This window comes from Phalaenopsis equestris, unplaced genomic scaffold, assembly GCF_001263595.1.
Source record: "Phalaenopsis equestris unplaced genomic scaffold, ASM126359v1 Scaffold214070, whole genome shotgun sequence".
NCBI lineage: Eukaryota > Viridiplantae > Streptophyta > Magnoliopsida > Asparagales > Orchidaceae > Phalaenopsis > Phalaenopsis equestris.
The window spans coordinates 364,647-392,023 of NW_018232873.1; the positions used below are offsets into that span (position 1 = coordinate 364,647).

A 27,377-nucleotide genomic window follows, 5' to 3' on the forward strand; every position below is an offset into this window, starting at 1 on the left:
AGTTCCTAATGTTTGGTTACTAAGCGCAGTAGCGATATGCCTTAATTGGTTTTCAATATTCTTAATAGCAGTTCCTTGATTTTGTAATTGATTTCCTTGAATTTGTAATTGTTTTCCTTGATTCTGCAATTGTTGACCCATGTTTAACATCAACTAATCCATAGACAACTTCTCCTTAATTTGAGTGTTACTGTTAAATCCTATGGGATAAGAAGGTCTATAGTTTACATTTCCTTAACTGGATGAATTTTCTAATGGGTTCACTAGGTTGTTTCCCATTGTTGATTTGTAAAAGAATTGTTATTCCAATTAAAATTTGGATGATTCTTCCAACCTGGGTTATAATAGTTCGAATAAGGGTTGTTGGGTCTATTAATAGCGTTTAAAGTCTCATATGCAGGTTGAACATCCACAAATTGCCCAGATGAATTCTCTTCCATCATAATGATTTTATTTGTTTGATATTGCAGCAATCTGCGAAGCTAACATAGATATTGCATCAGAATCATGGATACTAGTTACTCTTTTAGGATTTACCCATTCAGAGGACCATTGAAAATTGTTGGTAGTCATCTCTTCTATTAACGAATAAGTTTCATCAAAAAGTTTTGACATTAACGAACCACCAGCCGCAACATCTATAATCGATCTAAGAGATCTCACTAATCCATTATAAAATGTTTGAATTATCAAACAATCTGATAACGAATGATGAGGGCATTTCCTAAGAAGATCTTTAAATCTCTCCCAAGCTTCATATATTGACTCTCCATCAATCTGACAGAACGATGTTATGTCATTTTTAAGTTTAGCAGTTTTGGATGGAGGGAAATATTTGGATAGAGATTTCTGTGACAGTTCTCCCCAAGTTCTAATAGATCCTGGTGCTAACGAGTTTAACCACATCTTAGCCTTATCCATCAGTGAAAAAGGAAAATTTAACCACATCTTAGCCTTATCCCTCAGTGAAAAAGGAAAAAGTCTAAGTCTAACAACATCGTTTGAGACTCTGTCATATTTAAAAGTAGCACACCGTTCTAAAAAAACTAGCGAGGTGCAAGTTAAGATCTTCATTTGGTGTACCTCCGAATTGATTGTTTTGTATCATTTGGATAATAACAAGTTTAAATTCAAATGAATTAGCAGTTACATCAGGATTTTGGATGGATAAGTGAATTTCATCTGTTGTAGGATTTGCATAATCTCGTAGGGGTCTACGTTGGTGTTCATTCTCTAATCCTTGATTGTTCATGTTGTTTTCCATTGTATCAGAATTTCTAGGTTTTCTTCTCAATCTTCTTATCTTTCTAACAGTGCGTTCTAATTCTGAATCGTAAGATATAAGATTTTTCAAGTCCAAATTTACGCCTACAATTTGAAATCAGTACACAATAATATAATTAACTAAATATGAAAATAAGTTGCAATTCAAGTAAAAATTTTCTAATAATACTAATTTGTCTGTTACTCTAATTGTGATTTTTATTTACTCACTCCCAGGTAACAGCGCCAAAAACTTGACCGTGACTTTATATATGCTTAAAAATAGAAGTATTTAATACTGCTGCTAATATATTTAATTCCTCAGCAACTGTACCAAAACTTAATAACAATTATAGATTCGATAAATATGAACGTAATAAATATTTAATAATTATAAAGGCACACTTATCAACGCAAATATATGTATCACTCAAATAATATAGAGCTCTAATGGAGTCCTAGATATCGATCCCACAGGGAGTAAGTTTAGAACTACGAACTAAGATTTTAGAAAAATAATACTTTAATCACAACAATTAAATTTAATTTGTTTATCTGTCACTAATAAGCAATTGAAATAAATATGTAATTTTAATGACTATTAAATAACTAAATATACTAATGAAGTGTTTAATGTGATATTCAATATATAAGAAAGCATCATTCTCTTTGTCAAGAAATTATAGTGAATGATTAAAGTGAATCAGTTTAAATTATATTGTGCCAAATAGGAGCATGCATATTCTTTACCCTTTAGTCCAGACATAAAGAACATTGACTAATCCTACGTTTGTTTATTGAATCTGCGGCTAGGCTGGGAGGATACCGGCTCTCACTTCGGAGCCCCCACGTTCATTCTACGCCCAATAATTTTATTTTCCTATTTATTTGCACCCAATTTCCAAGGGCTTTGACCTCCCTGAATCTTGGATGTAATCTTCACTTTAGTTGTAAAACTCAACATATTTTAACAAATCAATTGACCAGATTGAAGGTAAATTAAGATCGAAGTGAAAAGATCATCACAATTTCTTAAATATTTTCATGGCTTCACGAATTCAAATCATCATTTAACAAATCTCAAGACAAGGAGAAAGACAGAGAAAACTACTCAGATCTCATGGGGAAAACACGATAAAATTCAGAATTCATATATAAAATCAAAGTCATACAAACTACAACAAGTAAATAAACTTATCTCTAATTTCTCCCCAAGAAAACTCCTTGAAGTTCCTCTGAATCTATTTCTTTATTTACAACACACAGAATTCCTCTTCGAAGCAGCAAGGGGGAAGAAATCTCTCACTTTCCCTCCACTCTTACAATCTCTCGAAGAATTCCTTACAATTTTTACACGCTAATGAAACCTTTCTAACCTCCAGAAACTTTCTCTCTCTTCCCGGACCTCTCAATTTTTGCCAAAATCTTCTTTTAAAGTTGCGGATGAGCTTTCACAAGAGTTGCCTAAGCATCCCTTCAAAATTTCTTTATCCAAAGCCTGATTGGTCATAACCGCCGAGCTCGCCGTCGGCGGCGTCGAGGGCGCAGTCGGCGGACCTTCTTAATAAATTAATTCTGGAGTCTCGGGAAAAATCTCGCCGTCAGCGGGGTCGATGGCGCTGTCGGCGCCCTAGTTCAATTCTTCACATTTTGGTCTTTTTCGCCTCAAATTCGCTTCTTTTTGCATTTTTTTGCTCCAATGACTTTAATTCACCATTCCTGCAACAAAACATCAAAAATACCTTTTTTTAAAGTGTAATATCATGAAAAACAGTATAAAATAGGTAGAAAAACAGTAAATATCATGAAAAACAGTATAAAATAGGTATGAATATCTCAACATATTTTTCTCTGGTCATTAGCCCATCTGCTTCATCTCTGGCTAAGTTCGGCTTGTTGACCTCATTTTTGGGTGAGGTCTTTACTTCTATCCTTAGTGTCTAGGGTCTAGTCTTAGGTTTTCCTTGTTTGACCCTCTTAGAGGACTAGTACGAGACTCACACATTTAGAAAATTCGAGTCACCTCGTCTCTCCTTCGAGTCTCGTATGGGCGGTCCCGAATACTCGGCATTTTGCTGAGTTGGTTAGAATCGACATATGAAACTCGAATTGAGTTCCTACATCAATAGGAGCAGCCTCTAGGGAAACCTCTTGCAACTCGAATTCTCATTAACACTGCATTCTGCGCACGCATCGCACCACTCACGATTTTGACATGAATTGACTTGTCCATCATCCATACGAACCCGGATGACAAAATGGACTACACCGTTGCGTCTGGGACATCGACTTTAGCTAGGAAGGATACCCATATTGTCATGGTTCCGCGCGCAAGCAATTTGCACGAATATCGATGCATGTTTTTTTAATTAACGGTGCACGGGCCCGGGCTTAACCAAGGTTCAACTCGGATTCTATTCGAGCTGGACTCAGGCTGAACAAGGGCTAATCACCCCAGCTCACATATTTTCAAAATTCAAATTGACCATTTCATCTCACATTAATTGGGTTAAATTGAAATTTAATATTTGCTTAATGAGGATTCCCCTCATGGAAGGTGTTTAATTTGGCGCCTAATTCCTGTAATCCCGTCTATACCTCAACAGCTTGATCCCGCTCGCCTCCCAGCTACGATTCGGCTCCCGCTGCCCCTTTGCTTGACTCCTGCATCCTCACCTGCCCGAGACTCTCGATCCCTCCTCATCCCTCTGCGCCAAAACCCTGCTTGTTCTCCCCCTCGAGGGCGAACCGAAGCCACTGCTCCTCCTTGAATTGAAGGTCGCGCTCCCTCAATCCCACTCCTTCGCTCGCCCGCTCTCCTCTGCGACTCGACGTTGCAAACCGAGCTTCTCTCTCCCGCTCCCCATAGCTCCTTTGATTGGCACCGAAGAAGCCCCGCTCCCTCTTTCTCTCTCGATCGCAGCTTTAGCGGAAGCTCCCTGCCTCCTGTCAGGCTCGCCTCCCTCTCCGCTCTGCGCCGAAGCCTGCTCCTGCTGCGCCTTCTCTCGCACGACCAGAGGTGTTCGTTAAGCAGCACTAACTGAATTCCCTTGACATACGACAAACCTCCCTGCTCGATTCTCTCCCGGCCTCCACCAAAGAGCTTTTTTTTTATTGAATCGCAAAAAATGGTATAAGTTCCCTTTTGTTTGTCTCTGTTGTATGGATTATGTGATTTAAGATTGAATGCCTACTTGATTTATTTCTGGATTCATTAAAGATCTTAGCTCTTTTTTAGAGTTACTCTTTGGAGCCATAAGGATTTATATCCCTGACATATGCTTAGAATTTTGTTAAGCATGCTTTGTCTAGGTTTCAGAAGAACTTATGCCAATTTGGAGTGCTTTATGATTGGTTGTTTCAGTAGGCTTATCATCTGTTGGATTTCTTTTAGTTATCTTGTGTGTTCTGATTATCCAGTATTCTTTTAATTGCATTTGCCATGTCTAATTGCCTTTATCTAGGAATCATCTGATAAGCTAGTGTTACAATGGTCTTGTGTGGGCATGGGGAAATGGAATCGTCCTTCATTAAATTCAAGATAATGTTTGATAGCTATTAAAATAGTGGGTTTGCTTACTTCAACTATGAATTATTGGATGTGAACTTTTTTCTAAATGAGCCTTTACTATTATTCCAATATTCTTTACTGGAACTTGCTAATTTTTTTTAGAAAGATTTACATACGCACCACATAATTCTCATGGATTTACATTTCTAACACCTTAAGTTTTAATCCTTCTACATATAAATCTTTGCGCATATGAGCTAGAAGCCGTATCGATGTTGTTTTGACATGACACGAAATATTTGGGTGGTATAAATGTAAGAATTGAAGTCTAGTTTTGAGATATGTTCACACAGGAATTGTGGGGTATGCATGCAAATCTTTATTCGATTCTTCTTGGTCGATTGCTCGGTATTATCTTTGTTTTGTAGAAGGATTGGGATGTCGTTCTAGCTTGTCGTTCTTACTGTTTTGCCTCGATTTTTTTCACCATTTGGACACTATACATTGCTGGTTTCAGAGGCTTTATATGCCACCCGACTGTTGATTCATCTACTGTTTTTGGGAGCTTTGTGCCCCATTTAAATGTTGATTTTGGGGGACTTTACTTGCTGTTTTAATATTGTTTGGAAGGTAATTAAATAATATTTTGGGGACTGTTTTGGGTTGATTTTGCTGAAATCTTGGAGCCTGTAAACTCCTTTTTCTTGGGCTGATTACACACTGTTTGGGCATCGTTTTGGGGTGCGTTTGTTGGCTGATTTGGAGAGGTTTGCCTGATTTGGAGAGGTTTGCATTGGAGAGGTTTGCACTCTGTTTTTAGGCAAGTTCAAGGGCTGTTTTGGGGTGTTTTGTGGGCTGGTTTTGGAGCAGCTTGGGCACTGTCTTCTCACTGTTTTGGCACTGTTTTGTTGATCGATTTGGGGCAATTTAAATACAGTTTTGTGGTGCTTTTGTGAGCTGATCTTGGAGCCCTTAAACACGGATTTTGAAGCCTTTAAATGCACAGTTTTTTTGGGACTATTAAGGGGCTTGTTTCGCTGTACTTTCTTGGGTCCGTTTGGTAGCTTGTGGGTTGCAGTTTTTTGAGTCTATCTTATGGCTTTTGGATCTCATTTCTTTTTATGCTGAATTGAAGAATTTTTGGGTCGATCAACACTATCTTGAAATAGGTTTAAACACTCTTTTCAAAGGTCGATTTAATTAAAATTGTTGAAAGATTTTAAACGTTTTTAGGTTGATTCACTTGTTATTTCCCTCCATTGGCTTTGTTAGTTTTGGAAGTGGATCGGCCTTCTCTTTTCATTTGTTTTGTTATTTTTGTTAAATGGTTAAGTCAACATGGGAGTTTCTGATTTAATTATTTAGAAAACACTTAATTTAGGGTAAGACACCTTAAACCACTTCACTTTACTTCAGTTAGATTTATATTGCAGTAGATTCTTTATTTTGTTAGATAGAAATGTTATTTATGACTGAAAAATTTTAAAAGAAGTGCATGCATGAAAAATATATGAGATGGATGATATTTAGATAGTCATTATATATAAGATAGACATATAAGATATGCATAGGAAGGATATGCATGATATAAGTGATATGCATCTGATAGATACATAAATAATTTAAAAAATATGCATGATGAATAGTTGCACAACAAAGAAGTGTGCATATTAGTAGATTGAATAAAAATGTTTCAGAATAATGTATGTATGAAGAATGAAATAGCTTATATATGAAAGCTTGTATGTGCATGTTCACAGAAGGATTTCATTCTCTAATGGTACAGGAAAGGGACGCCACGCTTATAGTTTTTCTATCATTCCAAACAATTTTAATGGTTAGATAACTAATCTTTGTCTCGACGGGATAATATCGGTCAGTGGCTAGTTGACCAGCATTTACCTCCCGAGACAATTGTGATGCTTACATTATCAACCACTGTGTCGATGAGATAATATCAATCACGGGTAGGTAAGGGTCTTTCCACCTTAGACAATTGTGTTGTATAGATCGCTAACCATCGTGTCGAGGGAGTCGATGGGGCAATATCGGCCAAGTGTGTGTTAGGTTGTTGACGATGATCCTTACTGAGACAGAAATTAATGTAAATAATATAAAGTAAAAGTAAAGATAAATGCATATAGAAAATTAGTGTATATTTATTTAGAAAAATGTTATTGATACATTCATTAGTATAAATCAGATTGCTTATAAAATTATGAGAGAATAGTATAATATAAGATTTCCTATAGACTAACATACATATTATTTTCTTTCCTTGGATTATTGTAATTTAGAAATTTGATTACTCCTGAGTTATCTGTAGATAACTCCTTATGTTGCTTCAATGTTATTTTTATGCTTTAAACATTTGTACAAGATGAATTAAAGCGAAGCAAATGCGTATAGAAGACGGGAACAACAACCAGAAATGTGCAAATTTCTACTTGTTTATTTTAATTATTTTATTTAGTGGCTCTTTCATGTATTGTTTGAATATTAAATTGTTAGTGATAAAATTAGAATAATAGTGAATTGATTTTAACCGTTCGATCTTCTGTTTCCATCTTTGTTGACTCAAAGTGCTGGGTCGATCGTGACATGACTTAAATGGCTTGAGTGGTTGGGACAGGAAAAGTAAAGGTTGTGGACTGCAGGACAGCAAGAGGAGTGTTGTCTGGTGTGGGGGGGCAGCAAGTGGGGACTGTAGCTAGGCTGCTGGAGGTGGTTTCGGCAAGTGGGACAGCAGTAAGGACGTACAAGGAATGGTTTTGGGCGGCGAGAACAACAGAGGCATCACAGGGGAAGTGTTGGAACAACAGATAGGCTGCAAGGTGTGGTTCAGGTGGCTGTAACAACAGTGGACAAAAGGTAGAGAGGGAGAGAATGGATGAGCCGGGGTTGGATGGTCGGGAGCAGAGGTAAAAACAGTAGTTGCTCTGTTTTCTAGGGACTACAACAAGGTGGGAGTGGCTGGAAGGGATTGCAGCATGTGGAGGAGGTGGCTGGCGACTGGAGTTGTAGGAAGGCGACATAAGTGTAGTCCGATGGTCTCGATAATAAGGAAAGGTAGTGACGACAGCGAGGGGAAGGTTGCAGTGGATGGAAAATTGAAGATAAATGCCCACCCAGGAACGAGCTATAGTCAGGGCACCACTCGACCTCAAGGTAAAAGATCACCATCTTAGACCAACCATAGTCGGAGAACCACTCGTTGTTGGATATAAACCTAGAAGGGAGAGAGGATGTCGACAACTGTTCTGACAAAAAAAAATATGCCAAACCTCAAAATCTAAGCACATGATTTAAATATATATGCTCTAGGTAATTAGCTTTTGGCCCACTTTTTAAAAGAGGTACCAAATCCATGTGAGGAAGGCCAGTCAACCCTTGAAATCCTGTTATGAACCAATCCATGTTGCACAACTTTTACTACGTCCGGTCTAGACAGGGAAGCGGATGCTGGACTATAGTGAGGGTTGCGAGACTGTGATGACATTGTAGAAGGATCGCAGAAAGGGTCTCATGCAGGGAAGCTCACGCGTTATGTCATAGGTTTGGGGGAGCTTCAACCTCATTTGTTGAAGCTTCTGCCTCCTCATAGTAGTTAGGTCGGTCCCATTGAAAGTAGCGGAAATGTTGCATGCTCTTGGGAAGTCAATTTTGTTGGCGTTGTCATTCCAAAGTACATTTTGATAGAATAAGTTTCCTTCGTCTTTTAGCAAAATGTTACTTCGATTGGAGTCGCTCTCATGGGCTCAATTTGAACTATGTGTTTTCTCTTTTATCAGTTGAAATCTAAACATTTTTCTTTGTGTCCTCAACTTCTTTAGTGTTCTTGTATCATTAATTATTTCTTCAGTAGTTCCCTGGTCAGTGAAATATATCATCCCTTTGGTTGTGCAATCTGCTTCAATATGTCTAAATCTGTGACACTTCAAAACTCTTTCTGGCGGGATTAGCTCTGGTTATGTTGGTTGGGTTCATCTGTTCTTTACTATGAATCAGTTTCTTTTCAGACGCGTTCGGCTTGGATGTTCCCCTAAAAGTACTCTGTCTGTAAGATCATGGGGTTGAGCCCTATGTGGGCACCCAATGATGTGGTCTCTCTAATTTTGAAGCCAAGGTTTGAACGTCTAGCCTGTAGTGAGCTGGTAAGTACTGGTGATGCATCTTCCGCTTCATCTTAGACCGAGTTGTCATTTTACCCTTCCCTTCACGTTGTCGAAAAAGCTTGACTTCTCAAGTATTTTGGCTCAAATCTTCAGGGTAGAGGTTCTTCATCCCTGAAATCCGTGTGGTAGACGAGATTTACTCCAATCCTTCGATCTAGGGTCTCATTTTCTCAATTTCATCGAGCATTGTAGTACTCAGTGGAGTTGTCACTATATCTCTTAGATGGTAAACTCGTGATCAACGTCCAATTATTGTGGCATGATTAAGGTTCCATGTGTGGGTGGGTGAAACGAGGTGTGTCGGGTGATGTAGGGCGGGAAAAAAAAATGGTAGGGATAAGTTTGGGCAAGGTAGATGCAAGAAACCCTATAATAGGATTAGGACTAGGCTAGTTGTCATACCAAATGATACTGGAGTTAACCCAAATCATAATACGAAAAGTAAATATTATTACTGAAAAGTAAATTGTCGGTTATAATCAAACACACTTGAAAGGGAAATGACAATAAACACAATACAAACTTACACTAGGGCTCGATCCATGGATGATGGAGGTAGGCTAGGTGATCGGGGAATGGCGGTAGGTGGCTGAAATGGGTCGTAGGTGGTTGGGACAGTAAAAGGAGGGGCTGGAATTGCGTTCGCAGCGATGCGGAGGGCTGTGACAGCGAGGGGTGTTGAAGGGGAGGGCTGTGGACTGCAGGACAGCAAAAGGAATGCTGTCCATGCGAGGGCAGCTAGCTTGGACTGCAGAAAGGCTGCGGGAGGTAATTTTGGCAGCTGGGACAGCAGTAAGGCGGCACGGGGAATGGTTTTTTGTGACAGGAACAACAAGGGCAGCACAGAGGAAGTGCTGGAACAGCGGCTAGGCTGCATTGGTGCGGTTCGGGTGGCTGGAATAGCAGTGAACAACGGGTAGAGAGGGAGAGGATGGCCGAGCCGGGGCTGGATGGCCGGGAGCAGAGGTAGAAACAGTTGCTGCACTTTTTTCTGGGGATGGCAGCAAGGTGGGGATGTCAGCAGGTGGAGGAGTTGTCAGCTAGTGGCTATAGTTGTAGGATGAGTGCTGTCCAATGGTTTCGGCAGAGATGAAAGGCGGTGGCGGTGGCGGCGGCGGCGGCAGCAGCAGCCAGGGGAGGGTTGCGAAGAATGGAAAGTCGAAGATAAATACCCTCACGGCAACACTCGACCACTTGGAAGGAGATAACCATCTCAGACAAGCTACAAGCGAAGCACCACCTGTCGTTGGATACAGCCCTTGAAGGGAGAGAAAGGACCCCGACAGAAATCATATGTCAAAACTCAAAACCTAAACACAAAAATCAAATATATAAGCCCTAAGTAATATAATTTGGGCTCATTGTTGATAGGAGGTACTAAATCCATGTAAGGAAGCTCGGCCAGCTCTAATTCTGGTATGAATCAGTTCAGTCCTGCTCAAGTTTCACTGCGCCCAATCCAGACGCGGAAGCGTTCGCGGGACTATAGCAAAGGGTTGCTAGATTGTAGCGGCACTGTAACTGGATCGCGGAAAGGGTTATGCGGGGAAGCTCCTGCGTCACTAAATATGTTTATTATTTATCTTTCAGATTTGTTTGTGACACAAATTATGTTCATTATATTTTGATTTCCTTTTCTAGCTCACGGATGGAGATTTTTTTTTCTTTCTGTTTTATCTCTATCACTTTAATTTGTGTAAATTTATATTTTTTTCTATTGCTTCTGTCTCTTGAATGTTAGTTTCTTCTGATAATCTTGTCTACTTGTCTCTTCCATCACATTGTCTTTATCTCGAAAGAAGTAAACCTTACAACTGGCATACTATATATTCTCATTCAGGCTGTCGCTATCACCCAAGAAAATTCCTTATTAGATAATACTGCTAGAATTGAGGGATGGCTAGCTAGGTTTCCTATGTTTGATTGGGTGGGTGGTAGAACATCAGAAATGTCTGCAGTTGGCTTACTTCCAGCTGCACTACAGGTATGTACCTCTTATGCTTTTGAGCAGTCATTAGAAGCTCTTTGATTCCAAAGTTTTGGCTTATTTTTGTCATATTCTCTTCTTAGGGTATTAACATCAGAGAAATGCTTGTCGGTGCATCGTTGATGGATGCAGCTAATCGCACGACTGTGGTATTGAAAAAACTTCTTGACCATAAACTTGATTTATTTTCATTATAATTTCTTTGTTAATTTTCTTTCTTATCCAGGTGAAGAATAATCCAGCAGCCTTGCTTGCTTTCTGTTGGTATTGGGCAACTAATGGAGTTGGTTCGAAGGTTTTCCCTTTCTCGTGTCCATTTGCTCTTTTGTTTTAATTAGCTTTGCATCATCCTGATATTTTTCATTTTTACTGGTTTATGCGTTGAACTTTCCAGGATATGGTTGTTCTTCCCTACAAGGATAGCTTACTTCTCTTTAGTCGATATTTGCAGCAACTAGTCATGGAATCACTTGGAAAAGAATTTGACCTTGATGGAAATCAGGTTTGTATCTGTTCCATTGGGAAGGAATTTAGCTCCCATGTCTCCTAAAAAAGTAGTCTAATAATGGTGATGCAAGCCACTGTTGGAGCCATGAGCCTATCGTTAGATTTGCTACAACTTCAGTAGGCTACCTTTTTCTTTGCAATGGATATACCTATTACATGGAGCTTTCTCAATGAAATGTCTGTGGAGGGATTGTTGTATTCTGTTTTTTAGGATTTGAAGAGATTAATTTTGTGACCTTTTATTACAATAGTGGTCTGGTAATACAAAATTAAATTAAATTTTATCTTGATAATAGAACGTATGCCCTACTGAAGTAGTACAAAGAACACATAGTGATGAGATTGGATCAATCATAAGAGCCCAAAAGAATAGACTAATTGAAGCTAAGTAAAGACCTAAAGCAAGAAACCAATTAAAGATTTTTAAATAAAGTTTGTCATTTAATGCTTCGTGATTATTGTGAAAGACTCACATGTATAATTTTCATATTTAAGATATTGCCAAATTATTAAATTTCAAATTTTAAAGTTTCGAATATGAAATTTAAAATTTTAAATTTCCAAATTTGAATTTTTGGAGGGATTTTATGGTGAGAATGCTAAAATGTATTTAACTGTAAGTTGATGATTAAAAGTTTAATGAAAACTGATTTTCAAGTTTTTATGAGAAGCCTTCTCTTTGAAGGAGGTAGTTAACACTTATCAAAAAGGTGCATAACTGTATCTTTTCACCGCATCATGGCCGGCTTTAACTCCTTCCTCCCTTTTGTATTTTAAATTTTCTCTTTTAATTACTATTTAACTGTAGAGAATAAAAAAATTTCGGAGACTTGATCGCTAGAAAAAAATTTTTGGTGACATTATACGAAGGGGATTGTTTTTTGGTGGTCATTCTCTCCAAGGTTAGTTTGTTGACTCCACTTATCCTTCATCTTTAGTGAGTTATAGAATTTATGCTGTGTTTGTTTTTGTTGGTTGCTCTTATTGTGGCATTGTTCTTCCATTGTTCAAGTGTTTTATTTTACTTTTCCATAATTAAATCTTCATAATTAGCAATGAAAAATTCTTTTTATTTTTTTGCAGAACCTAGTCTTGTTTCGTAATTTATTTGGTTGATTAAAGCTCATTGAAAAACTGTAAAAGCTTTCAACTCCACACTAAAAAGTATAAAATTTAATTTTCTATTGTTTTAGGCCTGCTATCCATTTTTGTGCTATTAGTCAGTAAAAATGTCTCCTGATTTAATTTTTGTAAAAATACTGAAAAAAATTTTAAAAAAATAAACAATTAAGAAACTATCTAAAACACTAGTAGACATGTTAAATCAGCATTTCACAGAGTTTCAAGTTTTAAGAATGTCTCTTTTCTTGACACTAAATTCCTAAAGTCAGAATTAGTATTTCTCTAGCTTTTTTCTGAGTGTTGGCCAACCATTTTCTTTGCTCGTAATCTAACCAACTCCACCAAGGCCTATATATTTTTCCTAGCTCTCTTAGGAAGAGCAACAAACCCTACTTAACCGCAAGACACATCACCTACACCAATATATTATTTCCTAAGGCTAGTAAAAAATTATTGTGAATATCTTCTCCTTTCAAAGTAGTGTTTAGTCTTTTAAAATTTTTCCATGCTGTAATTCAATAATCGTGAGGTAAAGAAGGAAGGGATTAGCCTAATGGACCAAGTTAAATGTTAATGTAAGAAAGGGTTATGAGAATCCTTGACTAATGAAGCATATTTTCATGTCAGGTTAACCAAGGAATTACTGTATATGGAAACAAGGGAAGCACAGATCAGCATGCGTATGTTTTTTTTACTTCATGAAAGTTTTCTTCTAATATATTATTCAGGTGTTTTATCTTGATTTGCTTTTGATTGGCAGCTACATTCAGCAACTTAGAGAAGGGGTGCATAATTTCTTTGTTACTTTCATTGAAGTCTTGCGAGATCGCCCCCCAGGTCATGACTGGGAGCTTGAACCAGGAGTAACATGCGGTGACTACCTATTTGGAATGCTTCAGGTATGCAATCTTTTTTGTTGTAGAGAGGACTTGCGTGATACTAAAATTTGGTAAGTTAATGAACAATAATGGTAAGTAGAGAGATTTCAGAGAGGGACAAATTAGCAAGATAAAAAAATAAGGCGTTTTGAGAAGACATTTTGATAGGTTTCCTTTACATTATAAAGTTATCCTATGTTTTCCTAAAAATACGAGGCAATTACATGGATAGCACATTAAACTTGATAATTTACTAACTAATTTTCTATTACTTCCACATTTTAACTTGTCAACCAAATATCAAAATTCCATTCTCGATTTTTTTGCTTTTTATAAATTTCTAGCAGTTTGATGGCGGCATGCACAAATATATGGGTTCATTAGTTCAATAATTCACAGATACTTAATGTTCTAAATAGGGAAATTTTTGGAGTATTATATATGATGCAGGGGCTAGGGTTCAACCCGGTTCAGCCAGCAGGAACCTACAAGGTGAAGGGGCTGAACCGGCCCATCCTCTATCTTCCGTTAGGCGTGAATTATTTCACCCCCCTCCCTGTTTTCTTTTACCGCCTATCTCGCTTCTATTTATATGGTGTTTGTAGTGTTAGGGTTCACCTTATGTTATTTTTTTATTTAAATTTGTGAGGACAATCACAGGCATTTGTTTTCCTCTCAAGGGTTGTATCCGACGGTTAGGGTGGTGCTCCAGTTGTAACCCTCTCCTAAGGTGATGATTATCTACAAAACCTTCCCCCACTTCTCTTCCCCTACTGGCCACCAATTCCCTGCACCCATTTCTATTCCTACAGCTCGCCGCCTCCCTGCTTCCCTTCCATATTCCCTGTTCCCAGCCAATCCCATTACTCTACCTACCCCTCCCCACATCTCCACTGCCGCAAACACCAGAGTGGCCGCTGTTCTCTCTTCCAGCCAGCCTACAGCCTCCACAAACAGGCCAGCTTCCTCACCCAGCCAGCCTCCAACCCCCATCTTGTATTAACATCAACCCCCAGCAGCACTGCTGGACTGCAGCACCTCTCCCCTCACATCCATTGCCGTGACCCCTTCCAGATCCCCTCCCCGCTGCCATAACTCCCTGCCCTCTCCATTGCTGCTGCTTATACCCTTTCTCTACCATTGCCACAAGCCTTTCACGGTCCTTCCTCCCCAGGATACCTGCTGCCACCTTCCACAACCCTCCCCAAACACTACGACAGCACACCTCCTTCAGTGCGGCAGCTACCGCAGCCCTCTCAGATCTAACTGCTGCCCTAGCCGTAGTTGGAGTATATTTTTGTGTGTCCTTTAGTGCCATTGCCTAGTGTCATTATGTTTGTTGTCGTTATTTCCTGTTTTTAAGAGGCATGGTTGTAACTGTTGAAATTCAACAATAATATTTTTGTTTTATTTGTGGTTTGGTTTAATTCCAACATTGTTTGGTATCAAAACTGGCCTAACTCTAGTCCTATTCTAGAGTTTCCTAGCATCCATACCTACCTAATCTACCTCCAAAATTTTTTCTTTCTTATTTTCAAACCTTAGCCACATTTTGACCTAACCCTAATTCTCCTTTGCTGATTTTCAAAATCAGCAACCACCCCATTATTTTTCCTACACCTTCCTTGAGTCTCCACTATCTCTTCCACCTCCCAATGCTAAACTCTGACCTTGCTACCAAGGAGATACATGCCCGAGCCTACTCGGGAAGAGATACAGCGAGAGATCCACCAACTTTAGCTAAAGCTTGTGGACACTGAGGATGAAATCCAATGGGAGGTTACTCTCGATCGTTTTTTGGGAGAGCAGACAGAAAGAACAAGAGAATTTGAAGATGAAGCGGGAAACACAGTAGTAGGAATTGCCAGCTTACTATAGATAGAGGGTGCAAACTCTAGCTTCAAAATTGGAGAGGCCACAGCACTAAGTGTCCCCCACATCTTATAGGCAAAGTTTAACCTCAGGATATTACAACTAGAATACCTCTATGAATACACCCTAGACAACCGTGTCAGAGAAGAGAACAAATTAGATCAATTTGCATCCTAAAATTTATCATCACCAGGAAGTGTTGCAAGTGTCGCGGGTTTGGGCATGTTGAATTAGAATGCACAACTTGGGGAGAGATTTATTTCACCGAGTAGGGTGTTGTTGAAAAATTGGACAATGCACCGTTGATCTGGAAAGAGATGAAGATTTCAAAAATGATTCTCAATTTTCAACTAATGAGGATGAGACATCACTAGTTCCAGTTGTCCCTGAGGCAAAGATTCCACCTGAGATAATAGTAGATATTCTAGAAGGTAGTGACTTTGATGTAATGAGTATTTATGCAGAGTATGAGGTTGTAGTGCCTCAAGCTACTGTTGTGCAGGCGATGAAAGGAACCTCAACAAGGCTGGCTTTGGATGTCAAAAAGGACCATGAGTTTGAGAAGTATATACTAGACATAGGTCAATGTCATATAAAAGGATTTCAGAAATTGCAGATATATAGCTTGTCTTCTGAGTTGCCCATATGGAAAAAGGTCCAACTTGTCAGAGATGAGAAGATTTTGATTTACTTCTGAAAGACAATCTTGAGTTATTTGAGGATTAAAATCGGTTCAATTGTGCACCACCTAATGGAGGATCAGACAAGATGGATGAACCACATTAGTGAGAAGGTCCCCAAGATCTTTGGGAGAAAGATTATTCTACCTTGGGATCCAAGTCCTTCCCGAAGAGAAAAAATGTCTTTGATGAGTGGTTACTTGTCAAGGTGGCCCAACCTGCTAGAGATGTTGTTCCAGAGTTGACCTCCCCTAACGGCCTTGTTTATCTGACACATCCAATCGAATATGAGGATTGAGAGAAGCATATTATACATTCACTTGTTCAAAATTTGGCTCGGAAGAAGCTACGTCGTAATGTACTTCCGTCTCATATTAGGCCAGAAGATGACGGATATCTGTTCTATTGAGATATTCTTTGGAACGATTCCACTTGCGGAATTGACTTACCGGGAACTTACAAAATGATCAATCTGACTAGTAGGTGGAGACAAAATCTTTGACGAGTGAGGTCAAAGCTTCCCCCACCCCGGGAGACTGATACAGGGGCTTGGGGTAAATTGGTTCAACCCGGTTCAACAGGAACCTACTAGGTGAAGGGGATGAACTGACCCCTCCTCTCTCTTCCATTACGCGGAAATTATTTCCCCCCTCCCTGTTTTTGTTTCTCGCCCATTCCGCTTCTATTTATATGTTGTTTGTAGTTTTAGGGTTCAAGTTATGTTATTTTTTTAATTTCAGTTTGTGAGGAGAGTTGCATGCATCTTATTTTCCACTCAAGGGTTGTATCCGGCGGTTAGGATGGCGCTCCGGCTGTACCACTCTTCCAAGGTAGTGATTATCTACAAGTCCATCCCCCACTTCTCTTCCCAGCTGGCCACCAACTCCCTGCACCCATTTCTATTCCTACAGCTCGCCGCCTCCCTGCCTCCCTGCCATATTCTCTTTTCCCAACCGATCCTGTTACCCTGTCTACCCCTCCCCACATCTCCACTACCTAACACCAGAGCGGCCGCTGTTCCCCTTCCAGCCCTCCTGCAACCTCCACGAACAGGCCACTTCCTCCCGCCTTCCTGTAAGCTTCCTCACCCAGCCGTTTCCCTGTCTCCAACCCCCATCCCGTATTAACAGCAACCCCTAGCAGCCCTGCTGAACCACAACACCTTTCCTCTCACTTCCACTTTTGTGTCCCCTTCCAGATCCCCTCCCCACTGCCATAACTCCGTGCTCTCTCCATTGCTACAGCATATAACTTCACCCTACCATTGCTACAAGCCTCCCACAGTCCTTCCTCCCTAGGATAGCTGCTGCCACCTTCCACAACCCTCCAAACAATGCAGCAGTAGGCCTCCTTCAGTCCAGCAGGTACGGCAGCCCTTCCCTCAAATCTAACTGCTGCCCTAGCCCTAGTTGGAGTCTATGTTTGTGTGTTCTTTGTTGTCATGGCCTAGTGTCATTATGTTTGTTGTCATTGTTTTCTGCTTTCAAGAGCCATGGTTGTAACCATTGAAATTCAAAAATAATATTTCTGCTTTATTTGTCATTTGGGTTAACTCCGGTATCAATATATTTATTTCCCACTAAAATTTAATATATTTTGATTCAGTTATCTTTAATGTGTTTTAACACTCAACCTGACCTTTATTGTACCGAATCTTAGTAATTTTTTGTTTCATAAGAATTTTCTGTTTACAGGGCACACGCTCAGCTCTTTACGCCAATAATAGGGAATCCATAACCGTTACTGTGCAAGAGGTGAGCCCAAGATCAATTGGGGCACTTATTTCTCTTTATGAACGAGCTGTCGGGATCTATGCATATCTAGTCAACATTAATGCTTATCATCAACCTGGTATGAACTTTATAAAGATTGGAACCTTGGAGATTTCAGTGTTTTCTTTATTTTTCTATTTATTTTTCTGTGTACATAATGTCAATTCCTTCATTACATCTTTTCATTCCGCAGGTGTAGAGGCTGGTAAGAAGGCGGCTGGAGAAGTATTGGCTCTTCAGAAGAAGGCTCTATCTGTTCTAAATGAGGCCAGGTTAATTTGATTTATAGATTTTTTTTTGTTAGAGCTACTGAAATACTTGTTTCGTGAAGGGTGTGCATTTTGCATTAATATAAAGTCAAAATATTACAAAAAAAAAAATGCTAAACAAGCCACAACAAAAACAAAAGAGGGCTACTAATCAACAAAAAGACAACAAGGGATGACTATCATGCAAACTTTTAATAACAAACCTTTCTTGTAAAGCAAACTATGCACAAAAATGAGCCGCATCATTATTAGATATGGGAATAAAGGAAAACAACATCTGCCGAAGTTAGTGAAAAAAGTCAAATTAGGATTGCAATCCTCATGCTGCGTCCAAGCACCGCTTTTCCATAGAATGTTGAATGGCATTCACCACATTTTTTGCTGTCACCTTCCACCATAAAACGGTCAGTTTCAAACTTCCATGCCTCAACCAGCTTGCTAAGATGTAAAACAGCTTCCATTTCAACAAGGAAGCTATCCAATGCACCGTCTTGTAACCAGCCGCAACAACACAATTGCCCACACTAGCAAAGCCCGAGTAGAGGAAGGCCCCATCAATATTGGCCTTGATCCAACCGGATGGGGCAGGCTTTCGTATGCATGAGAGAAAAAAAATCCGTGGAGGCCAACACTGTCTGGGTGCCATGGGACTGGCCATGTTTCTTGGCGTTCCTCACACGCCAACAATGATAAACAACATAACAACAAATTCTTTCCACAGCACCTTGGCCCTTAGAGGAATGTTCCTCATTCTATCGCAAACCTCCTCCAGGTTATTAAATGCTGGGAGAACAGTTCCCCGTTTCATCAGAACCTGACAAGTGGCTTTAAAGAGGTTGCATTTTGAAGTAACATGCATGATATCCTCCATCTCCCAGCAATCCCAAGGGCATTAGGGGTATTATGCGGCCACACATTTGTTGGTACAGCAATATGCGTGAGCCGCCACCAAAAAGTTGCCTCTCTCGGAAAAACTTTCAGCTTATCCATCCATATGTCGCAGGTGGGCTCATCCTTAAACACTTTTTTATGAGCCAAAGATGTACTAGTCTGTCATGAATGTGCTGGAATAAGTGTTGCCTGATCAGTAGGGAATTGTCCCAATTGCTGTACTGTACAAATAGTGTTAAGTTCCGCCACAAACCAGTTTTGCATCACATTGGCATTCTACTCATTATTTATAATAAGAGCGTTCACTTGTATATTTTCGGAAATCTCCACCTTAACAAATGCGGGCCATTTGGAAATGGGCTGGTCTAAGATCAAGCAATCATTCAGCAGATTTACACTTCTCCTATCCCCGGTTTTCTTAGTAATAATATTCTTCAAGGCAGCACCGCCATTCATGATAATTTTCCAAGCCAACGAGTCAACCCGAGAGCTATTGCGATCTCACGGCAAGGTCCATACCACTCCATGATACATTTGAGAGGGAATCTGTTGGGTGCTTGGAGCAGCTACCACACCAAACTAAGGGGCTCCTCCACCTAACGGCAGCATGGAATCCAAGGCCCCCATGAATCTTCGGATTGCATAAGCTGCTCTAGGAGAGGCAGTGAAGCCCATGTTGGTTGGGTTCTTTATCCCATATGAAGGACCTGCAGGATTTTTCAATTCTTTCCAGTATGGAGTTGTGGGGATCTGAATGGATAAGTAGGATGACATTGGCAGCAGAGAATTTTTAATCAAAGTGAACCGGCCTGCAAGCGAAAGATCTCGATTTCCCGATGCAGAGACCTTTCTATTGGCCTTCGGAATAATATTGGCGAAATCAACAGCAGCAAGCTTCCTCATGGCAAGTTTAATTCCCAAATATTCCACTCCTCAACCTTTTTATACTTAAGGAAACGGACAATGCGGGTCTTACCTTGATTAATAGCCTTCTTACTAAACTGGATCGAGGATTTTTGAGAATTTACTGCCTGCCCAGTCCAAGCACAGTAATCATTGATAATTTAATGGATGTTTTTGGCAGCTTTCATAGAAGCTTCAGCAAATAATAAATTGTCGTTGGCATATAAGAGGTGTGAGACTTTGGTTCCACCTTGAGTAATGGCAGCGCCCCCCCTGGTATTCAGATTGCTTCAAGGCCTTAAAAAGGAGTTCGGAGCACATGATAAATAAATATGGAGATCGGGGGCATCCTTGTCGGAAGCTTCATTTGGCGTCAATCCACGGGGTCCACCTCCCATTTATCAAGATGGCAAAATGGGGGTTCCAAATACATTGTCGAATCCATCTTCGGAACACTCCAGAAAGTGAATTTTTTCCATAACAGGTTTTAAGGTGCTCTAGCTCATCATGTCATGAGCTTGTTCCATGTCCAACTTAACCTTCATAAAGCCGGGCATTGAGGTGGAGAGTTGAAATGCATGTTTCTGTTGATGGTCATATGCAATAGTTTGGAAATGGATAAATGCCTATGATGATTAACTGCATCGTCAGATACCAAACTTTTTGAGTATATTTGGTGCAGATGTCGTGCGACTTGAGTCACCTAAGTGAGGATAAGCTTAGCTAGATAAGCTTAAGGGCTTATTTTGTTAGTGTTTTGGATAAGCTATGAGAGATGGTTGTTGGCTTGAGCCTTTGGTGGGCTTAATTGATTTTGTTGGTCAGCAAGCTAGGGTGACAAGCTCAAATCTTATGTAGCGAAGCAACAAGAACTCAAGTAAACTTATTAATCAAGATATATCCCAAATTAACATGATCTGGTTTAAATATGGAAAAGGTACATTAAATAATTGAAGCTACAGGCTAGCATACATTTTGTAGGATAGTTTTATATAACAAAAAATCAAATATTATTTGTCAACTAATTAACCATAACTAAGTATTCTTGTCAATCGGCCTTGGCTTGTTTAGGTCTGCTTCCGTTGTTCTTGTGTTGTGATTGTTTGTCGGCCCTTGCAAAAATTGAGAAGTGATAGAAGGGGACACAAGCGGAGGGGAGGGTCATTAGGTCGTTTAGCATCATTTTGGCTAGTGAAGTGCGTCCAATAATGAGTGATGATCTAAAACAACTTCTGGTCCAAAATGTTGTCCATGGATGTATAGGAAGTTAGAATTGAGAGAGGTTCTAGCATCAAATGTGAGAATTGTTAACACCATTTTTTTTCAGTTTCTGAAATGTCTCTAATCTGTGATCCTAGCATGAAATGTTGTATTCCTTAACTGGAGCAATTTCTTATTACAGAGTAGCTCTAGATTGTGTCTCATAATAAAGTATAAATATTTGAAACATTTAATACTAATTTTTCATATGGACGGATGATCTCCCAAGTAATGGCAATCTAACAGGTATATCACTAAAATAAAAATTACATATCTTAATTACCTGATTCGATCGGTAGCTGCATGTGATTGATATTGTCCTAACTGCAATACTCCCATGTGCAATTTTTACCATTGGCCAATTAATCTCACTGCCTTAACTTTAGCTATTGCCGTAACATTGGGTCATGGGTAACTGTGATGAGAATCTAATCATTTTGTAGTGATGGGATTTGAGGTCATCTCAAAGATATTATAATCCTTTCTACTACCGATTTTTTTTATGTAATGCTACATGCACAAATTAATAAGGCTTCGCATGATTTATACACACAGATGCCCATCAAATTGCCGCCAATTTTAAGTAATCCAAACAATGTGATAATGTAGATGAAAGGATCTGTTGGACAAGTTTCCTATTAAGCTCATTTACATTTCAACGCATGGCATATCAACATAATCAAATGAACGCATCATATCCCATTCTGACTTATTGCAAAAATTATAAAACCTCAATCAAGGGTAACTTTTGCATACACTGTTTAGAATTAGCTTATCAGACTTTTAGAATACTAAAAGTACATTACTTGTACAACTAGCGTCGCATTGAAACCAAGACGGTAAATAAACATAAGCATTTTATAAACTGTGTAAATGCATGCAATTGTTTAACTATAGGTACCTCTCATGTGAGGTAGTTTAACTATAGGTACCTCTCATGTAAGGTATGGAGTGCCATGCTGTGCAGTAATAGTTAAGAGAACATACGTGTGAATAGAAATAGGAGCCTACTTCAGATGCAACAATGCGACAAGGGAGTTAATAATATCTCTTGATGTTCAACAAGTAATAATTCTGTTTTTATGTAAAAATAATAAAATAGTTTCAAAAGGTGTAGCTGACATGAACGTTGGCTATCACTTAACCATGGATTCCAGGAGCAACATCTCACTTGCCCGACCTGAGAAGATTGCAATGCTAGAGGTTACTCCTAATCAACACATCCCTTTTATACAATTCACATATATTATAAATCTAGCGGCTATGGAAAGTCATAATCAACACTTTCATTGTCGTCCACACATGATAAAAATTTTATTTTGTCCATGAACTGATGGAACTAGCTCATCTTGCTTTTTTTTTTATTTATAGTTGAAATTTCCTAATGTTTTTCCTTCAATAATTGCTTCAATTAATCTAGCCATCTTGTTCTTTCTTGAACTTAATTAAGATCCAACATTTTGCACTTAAAGATCTATTTTCTCATAATCTCTTGATCTACTTCCCCTTGATTTAGCTGTTAAGTGTGTGTCTCTTTTTTAAAATAATGTCAAATGCTCCTGTATTTATTAATATTGCTAGCTTTAATTTTATTTGCTTATCGAGTGAAAACTGCGAATATCTCACTGGCAGTATTGATATCTAAGGCAATTATTGCTTTTGAGAAATATCTATTAAATATTAGAAAATATGTTTCTGTTTTAAAGTGCTAGTGCTGTTTCCATTGAATCAAGGGAGAGTGTTTCTTCCATCAGATCCAAATAACCGGGATCATGACTACTGCATGTGTTTCATCTTCCTTTTAAGCACTAACGGTTAAATGAATTTGTGCTCTTTGCTCACCAGGTATTGACTGTTGCACCACTGCCTTTTCTTTTAGCACAAAATATACATACATGGCAGAATGTTTCATGAAATCTTGAAAATGTTGTTCTATAGACTTTGTTCTGTAGTCTAAATGAGCTGACGTCCTGTAATAGAAGATTCTGCCTTAGTTGCCCTTACAAATAAACCATTTAACTTTAACTTGGTTACAATGTTTCCTTGGCAACCCTAATTTTCTAAAGAAGTGCAGTTTTACTGATACAGATGTGCAATTGAGCTTCCTTTGTACAGTCAATTTTTTTTTTATTGTATTTGGAATTTAGTTAAATTTTCTTCTAAAATACATGCAGTTTGTATAGAAATTTTCTCATTTATTCCTCCGCATTGGAAGTATTTTTGAGCCCACTGCTTGGTTGTAAATGATTAATTTGCACTGTTGTTACAGTTGTAAAGATCCAGTGGAACCTTTGACGCTGGATGAAATTGCAAATCGATGCCATGAACCTGAGCAGGTATCGTCTTCCTTACTGATAATGTTTTCTGAGATCAGCTTTTTTGACGTTAGGGATACAGGGTGAACTTTTTAGGCAGCTCATATAGAATTGACATCTGACAAACATATATGATAGCAATGACAAGTTGCAATGTTGCATGCGGTTATTTATGCCTACTTGGATGCTATTATAGTGAGAGGAAATCTGCATCATTTTTCAATATTAGCATTGGCTTCAAACTGAATTTAATAGAATTGAAAATTGAATTGGATACATTACCATGTGTCACGACTCGGCTCGGTGCTTAGAATTAACTATGGTGGGAACTGCGGTTGGACGATATTAACATTTAACTAGCCACATTTTAAAAACTTCTAATACATAAAAGAGTCACTAATCCACAAAGTTCAATAAAAATAAACATCCAGAAACAACATCATAATAAAAAAATATTATCTCAGACCGACATATAAATTGTCTCTAAACAGAATTAAACAATAAAAGGAACTAAAATCATATCATAAACTAATACCTATCAGTAATAGTGGTTCTCTTTCTATAAACCAAGTCTTTCCTACTAGACATATCACCTAGAATTTTCTTCTCCTGAAGAAAACGTAATTGCAACAGTAAGTACAACTTAATAAGTAATTGTAATCTAACATGCATTAAATTTTATGTTATGATATACATGAATGAGCTAAAGAAAATGCAGTGAATTTCATTAAAACTTTAAAATTATTTCTTCCCTTTAAGTATTTACCAATTTGACCTCTTAAATACTTATCACAGGATTGTCGTTCTATCCGAATGTGTCCTCAAAAATGTGCCCGATGGCACTTTCAAAATGTGTCCGAAGGCACCCTAAAAAAATTTACCCGAAGGTATCCTTAAATTGCACCCAAAGGCACACTTTTATCGTTTTCTTTAATGTGCACGGGTACATTGCACCAATATCATCTGGAGGTATTCTTGTATGACTTAAAAATTTACTTTCATTTCATTAAATTGCTTCTTTTTAAAGACATTAATATTCATCTTCCCTTTTCTCATTTATTTCCTTTCATTTTTAATCATAAAATAATTTTCTAAAACATTAACGAAATTCTTTATTTAATAAATTGGAAATTTAATACATATAAAAAAATAATTACTCACTTTAGCCTTAAGAGACCTTTGAGGTAATTTAACCCTTCACTTCACTTCTTAGCTCCTAAACACATTAAATGTGCTTATAAGTATAAGGATTACATCCTAAAAAAAAATCTTATTTAAATATAAAATAATTATTAAAACGCTTACCTCTTTTAGCTTTGGGATTCTCGTCTTCCTCAAATTTGAATGATTTATCGAATTCTTTACACCTCCCAATCTAAATAAATTTGATAACATTAATTAATTTAACTAATTACACCAGTAATTCCATTAGTAATATTGCTTGCTTCATAAAGCTCTCCTTCAAAGATGAAACCTCTATTTATAGAGCTCTACTTCAATAAAGCTTCGCATTAGTTAATTAAAGATACCCTCCCACATAAATAATAGATTTATTAACTAATTTAATAAAAATATAACACAACTTAAAATCTTTCGGGTGCGTGACAATCTTCCTTTTCCCTCTCACGTAAAAATTATGATACTGCTCCCTTAAATTTAGAAATTGAATAACTTTGACCCTGATTCAAATAACTTTATATTAATAACTATTTTATTAAACTCATAATCACTTACATACTTAAAAATCATGATACTCCTCCCTTAAATTTAGAAATTGAATAACTTGGACCCTGATTCAAAGAACTTTATATTAACACTTATTTAATTAAGCTCATAATCACTTACATGCATATAAAATAATATATTAATTAACTTAAAAAATATATATAACTCTTTTTCTATCTTTGGCTCTGCCCTAACCCACGTGAGCCTTTCCTCCCCCTTATTCCTTCGATCCTATCTCACCCCAACAGAGCACGCGAGCTTTAATAAGCTTTCTCCTCTTCTTCTCTTTCGCAAGACTCGACAGCTCTAAAACACACAGAGAATTTGATTTTTATTCTCCTTTCTTCTCCTTCGGTCCTAGCCTCGACACAGAGTTGGCCGACGTCTTCTTCTCGCATCTTCTTATTCCTGCTTCGGCTAGGGCACGGTTATTTCTCCTCTCTCAATCTCTCCTATTGTCTCTCTCATTCTCTTTTGGTTCGATGGTTCGATTGAAGAGACGATCGAACGATATCGATATGTTTGATCGGAAGGGATGCATCTGTCTACTCGCCCACCTTTTTTTCTTTATTTATTTATTAAAATTTTTGTTTTTACACCATGTTTACATTTTAATTATTGTTTATTTCCGAGGATAAAATTGCGCAATCTCGACGTACTTCATAGCAAACCATATAACCTCAAAAATTCATGATGAAGCGTACGCCTCACCTCTACTAAGTTGCGTATCACTGCACTGTGTGTGTGACGCATGCAATAGTATAGTTTTTTTAAATAAATGTTAAATATATTACGCACTCACAATTTCACGCCTACTCTAACCCTTTGCTTAACCAACTCATCCGAACGGGTGGTGCCCTTCTCACTAATAACCAAGCCAACATTGGCATGATGATTTACGATGATGTTGGGAAGGTCCTGCATGCGGCCGGGCAAAATTTTGTGCATTGGGACAGCTCATAGGTTGAAGCAGATGCAGTTCTTTTACTTGGCAAATTGGCAATGCCTTGGATGCTTGAGACTGTTGGGATTATTATTGAAGGCGACAATGAAAATGTTATTTTCTTTCAGGAAAGTATGAAGGCAAAGGTATGGCAACACCAACTCACCAATGGACTCGACATTTCCTTTGTAACAGAGTTTGAAACAAGTTTATGTTAAGAAAGATAGAAGTAGACCTAGGATGACTTGGGCATATTGTATCTTAGTTTATTAGAATTAAATGAAAATATGACACTAAATAGGACACAATGGAGGAAAAGGATTCATGTAGCTGACCGACCTCACTTAGTAGTGGGATAAAGGTTTTATTGTTGTTGTATAGAGAATGTAACAAGGCAGCTCATTTTTATTCTCAACTTGTCTTGTATAGGTCTTTTGTTTTGGGATGCTTACACTTGTGACCCCGCTCTTTTGAGTGTGGAGGAGGCCGATGCCAACCATAATGCACCTTTTGTGTAGCCTCCATAGCTCTTTTTTATACCTTCTTTGTGATATATTAATTCAAAATGCACACCCTTTACGAATGAGAAATCTATGACCTCTTCAACCGCCATCTCCAGCGCCATTATCGATCTCCTTTGATGTTTTCTTCAACCTCTCGTTACATCTCTATTGTCATAGTCATCGCTTACATTCATAGTTGCCACCATCTCCTATCATAGACCCAATATAGCTTCTTATTGTAGTAGTCGTTGCCTTCCCTCGCAGCAACTATCGTTGCTGTCCCTGCTTTTAGTTGTTGTTCGTGCTTTTAGTTGTCGCCCACATCCCTCCTTACAAGCCTAAGCCATGCCATCCTATATTATATCCCTAGCTACTACCATTCTTTGTTGTAGCCTCCATTGTTCCCCTTGTAGCCAACATTGATTCTTGCAGCAGTTGTCGTCTCCGCTCATTATCTCGGCCTAGTTTTTTTTTTTTTTATGCTTTCAAAACTTCCAATTTTTTCTTAATTCTAATTCTTAAAGTTTTATCTTTCTTGCTTTATTATGTGAACATATTTAAAGTTTTTTAAATGCAAAATATTCATTATAGGGTATAGGAAAAATGATTAGGGGTAAAGAGAAATTCACAATGAGTGATTTGAATGATCTGGTGTGGAGATATAGGGTATGTTTGGGGCAGCTGCATCGTATCTAGCTTATACAGATAAGCTGCTTATTCTGATAAGTTATTGATTAGCAGCTGATTCGGATAAGTTGTATGACCGTTTGGTTTGTGGGTTTGGAAAACAGCTGATTCTGA

General features: G+C 38.4%; 1 protein-coding gene across 2 annotated transcripts in view; it reads left to right on the top strand.

Moving 5' to 3' along the window:
* Positions 1–27,377, top strand: part of LOC110037020 (glucose-6-phosphate isomerase 1, chloroplastic) — a 109,293-nt gene that overhangs the window by 67,073 nt on the left and 14,843 nt on the right. For both annotated transcript variants that reach the window (XM_020741583.1, XM_020741585.1), the window contains 9 exons: positions 10,790–10,933; positions 11,020–11,085; positions 11,163–11,231; positions 11,331–11,438; positions 13,193–13,245; positions 13,326–13,464; positions 17,690–17,846; positions 17,961–18,039; positions 23,360–23,426. In XM_020741583.1, the coding sequence (XP_020597242.1) occupies positions 10,790–10,933; positions 11,020–11,085; positions 11,163–11,231; positions 11,331–11,438; positions 13,193–13,245; positions 13,326–13,464; positions 17,690–17,846; positions 17,961–18,039; positions 23,360–23,426 (882 nt within the window). The remainder of the gene's footprint in view (positions 1–10,789; positions 10,934–11,019; positions 11,086–11,162; positions 11,232–11,330; positions 11,439–13,192; positions 13,246–13,325; positions 13,465–17,689; positions 17,847–17,960; positions 18,040–23,359; positions 23,427–27,377) is intronic.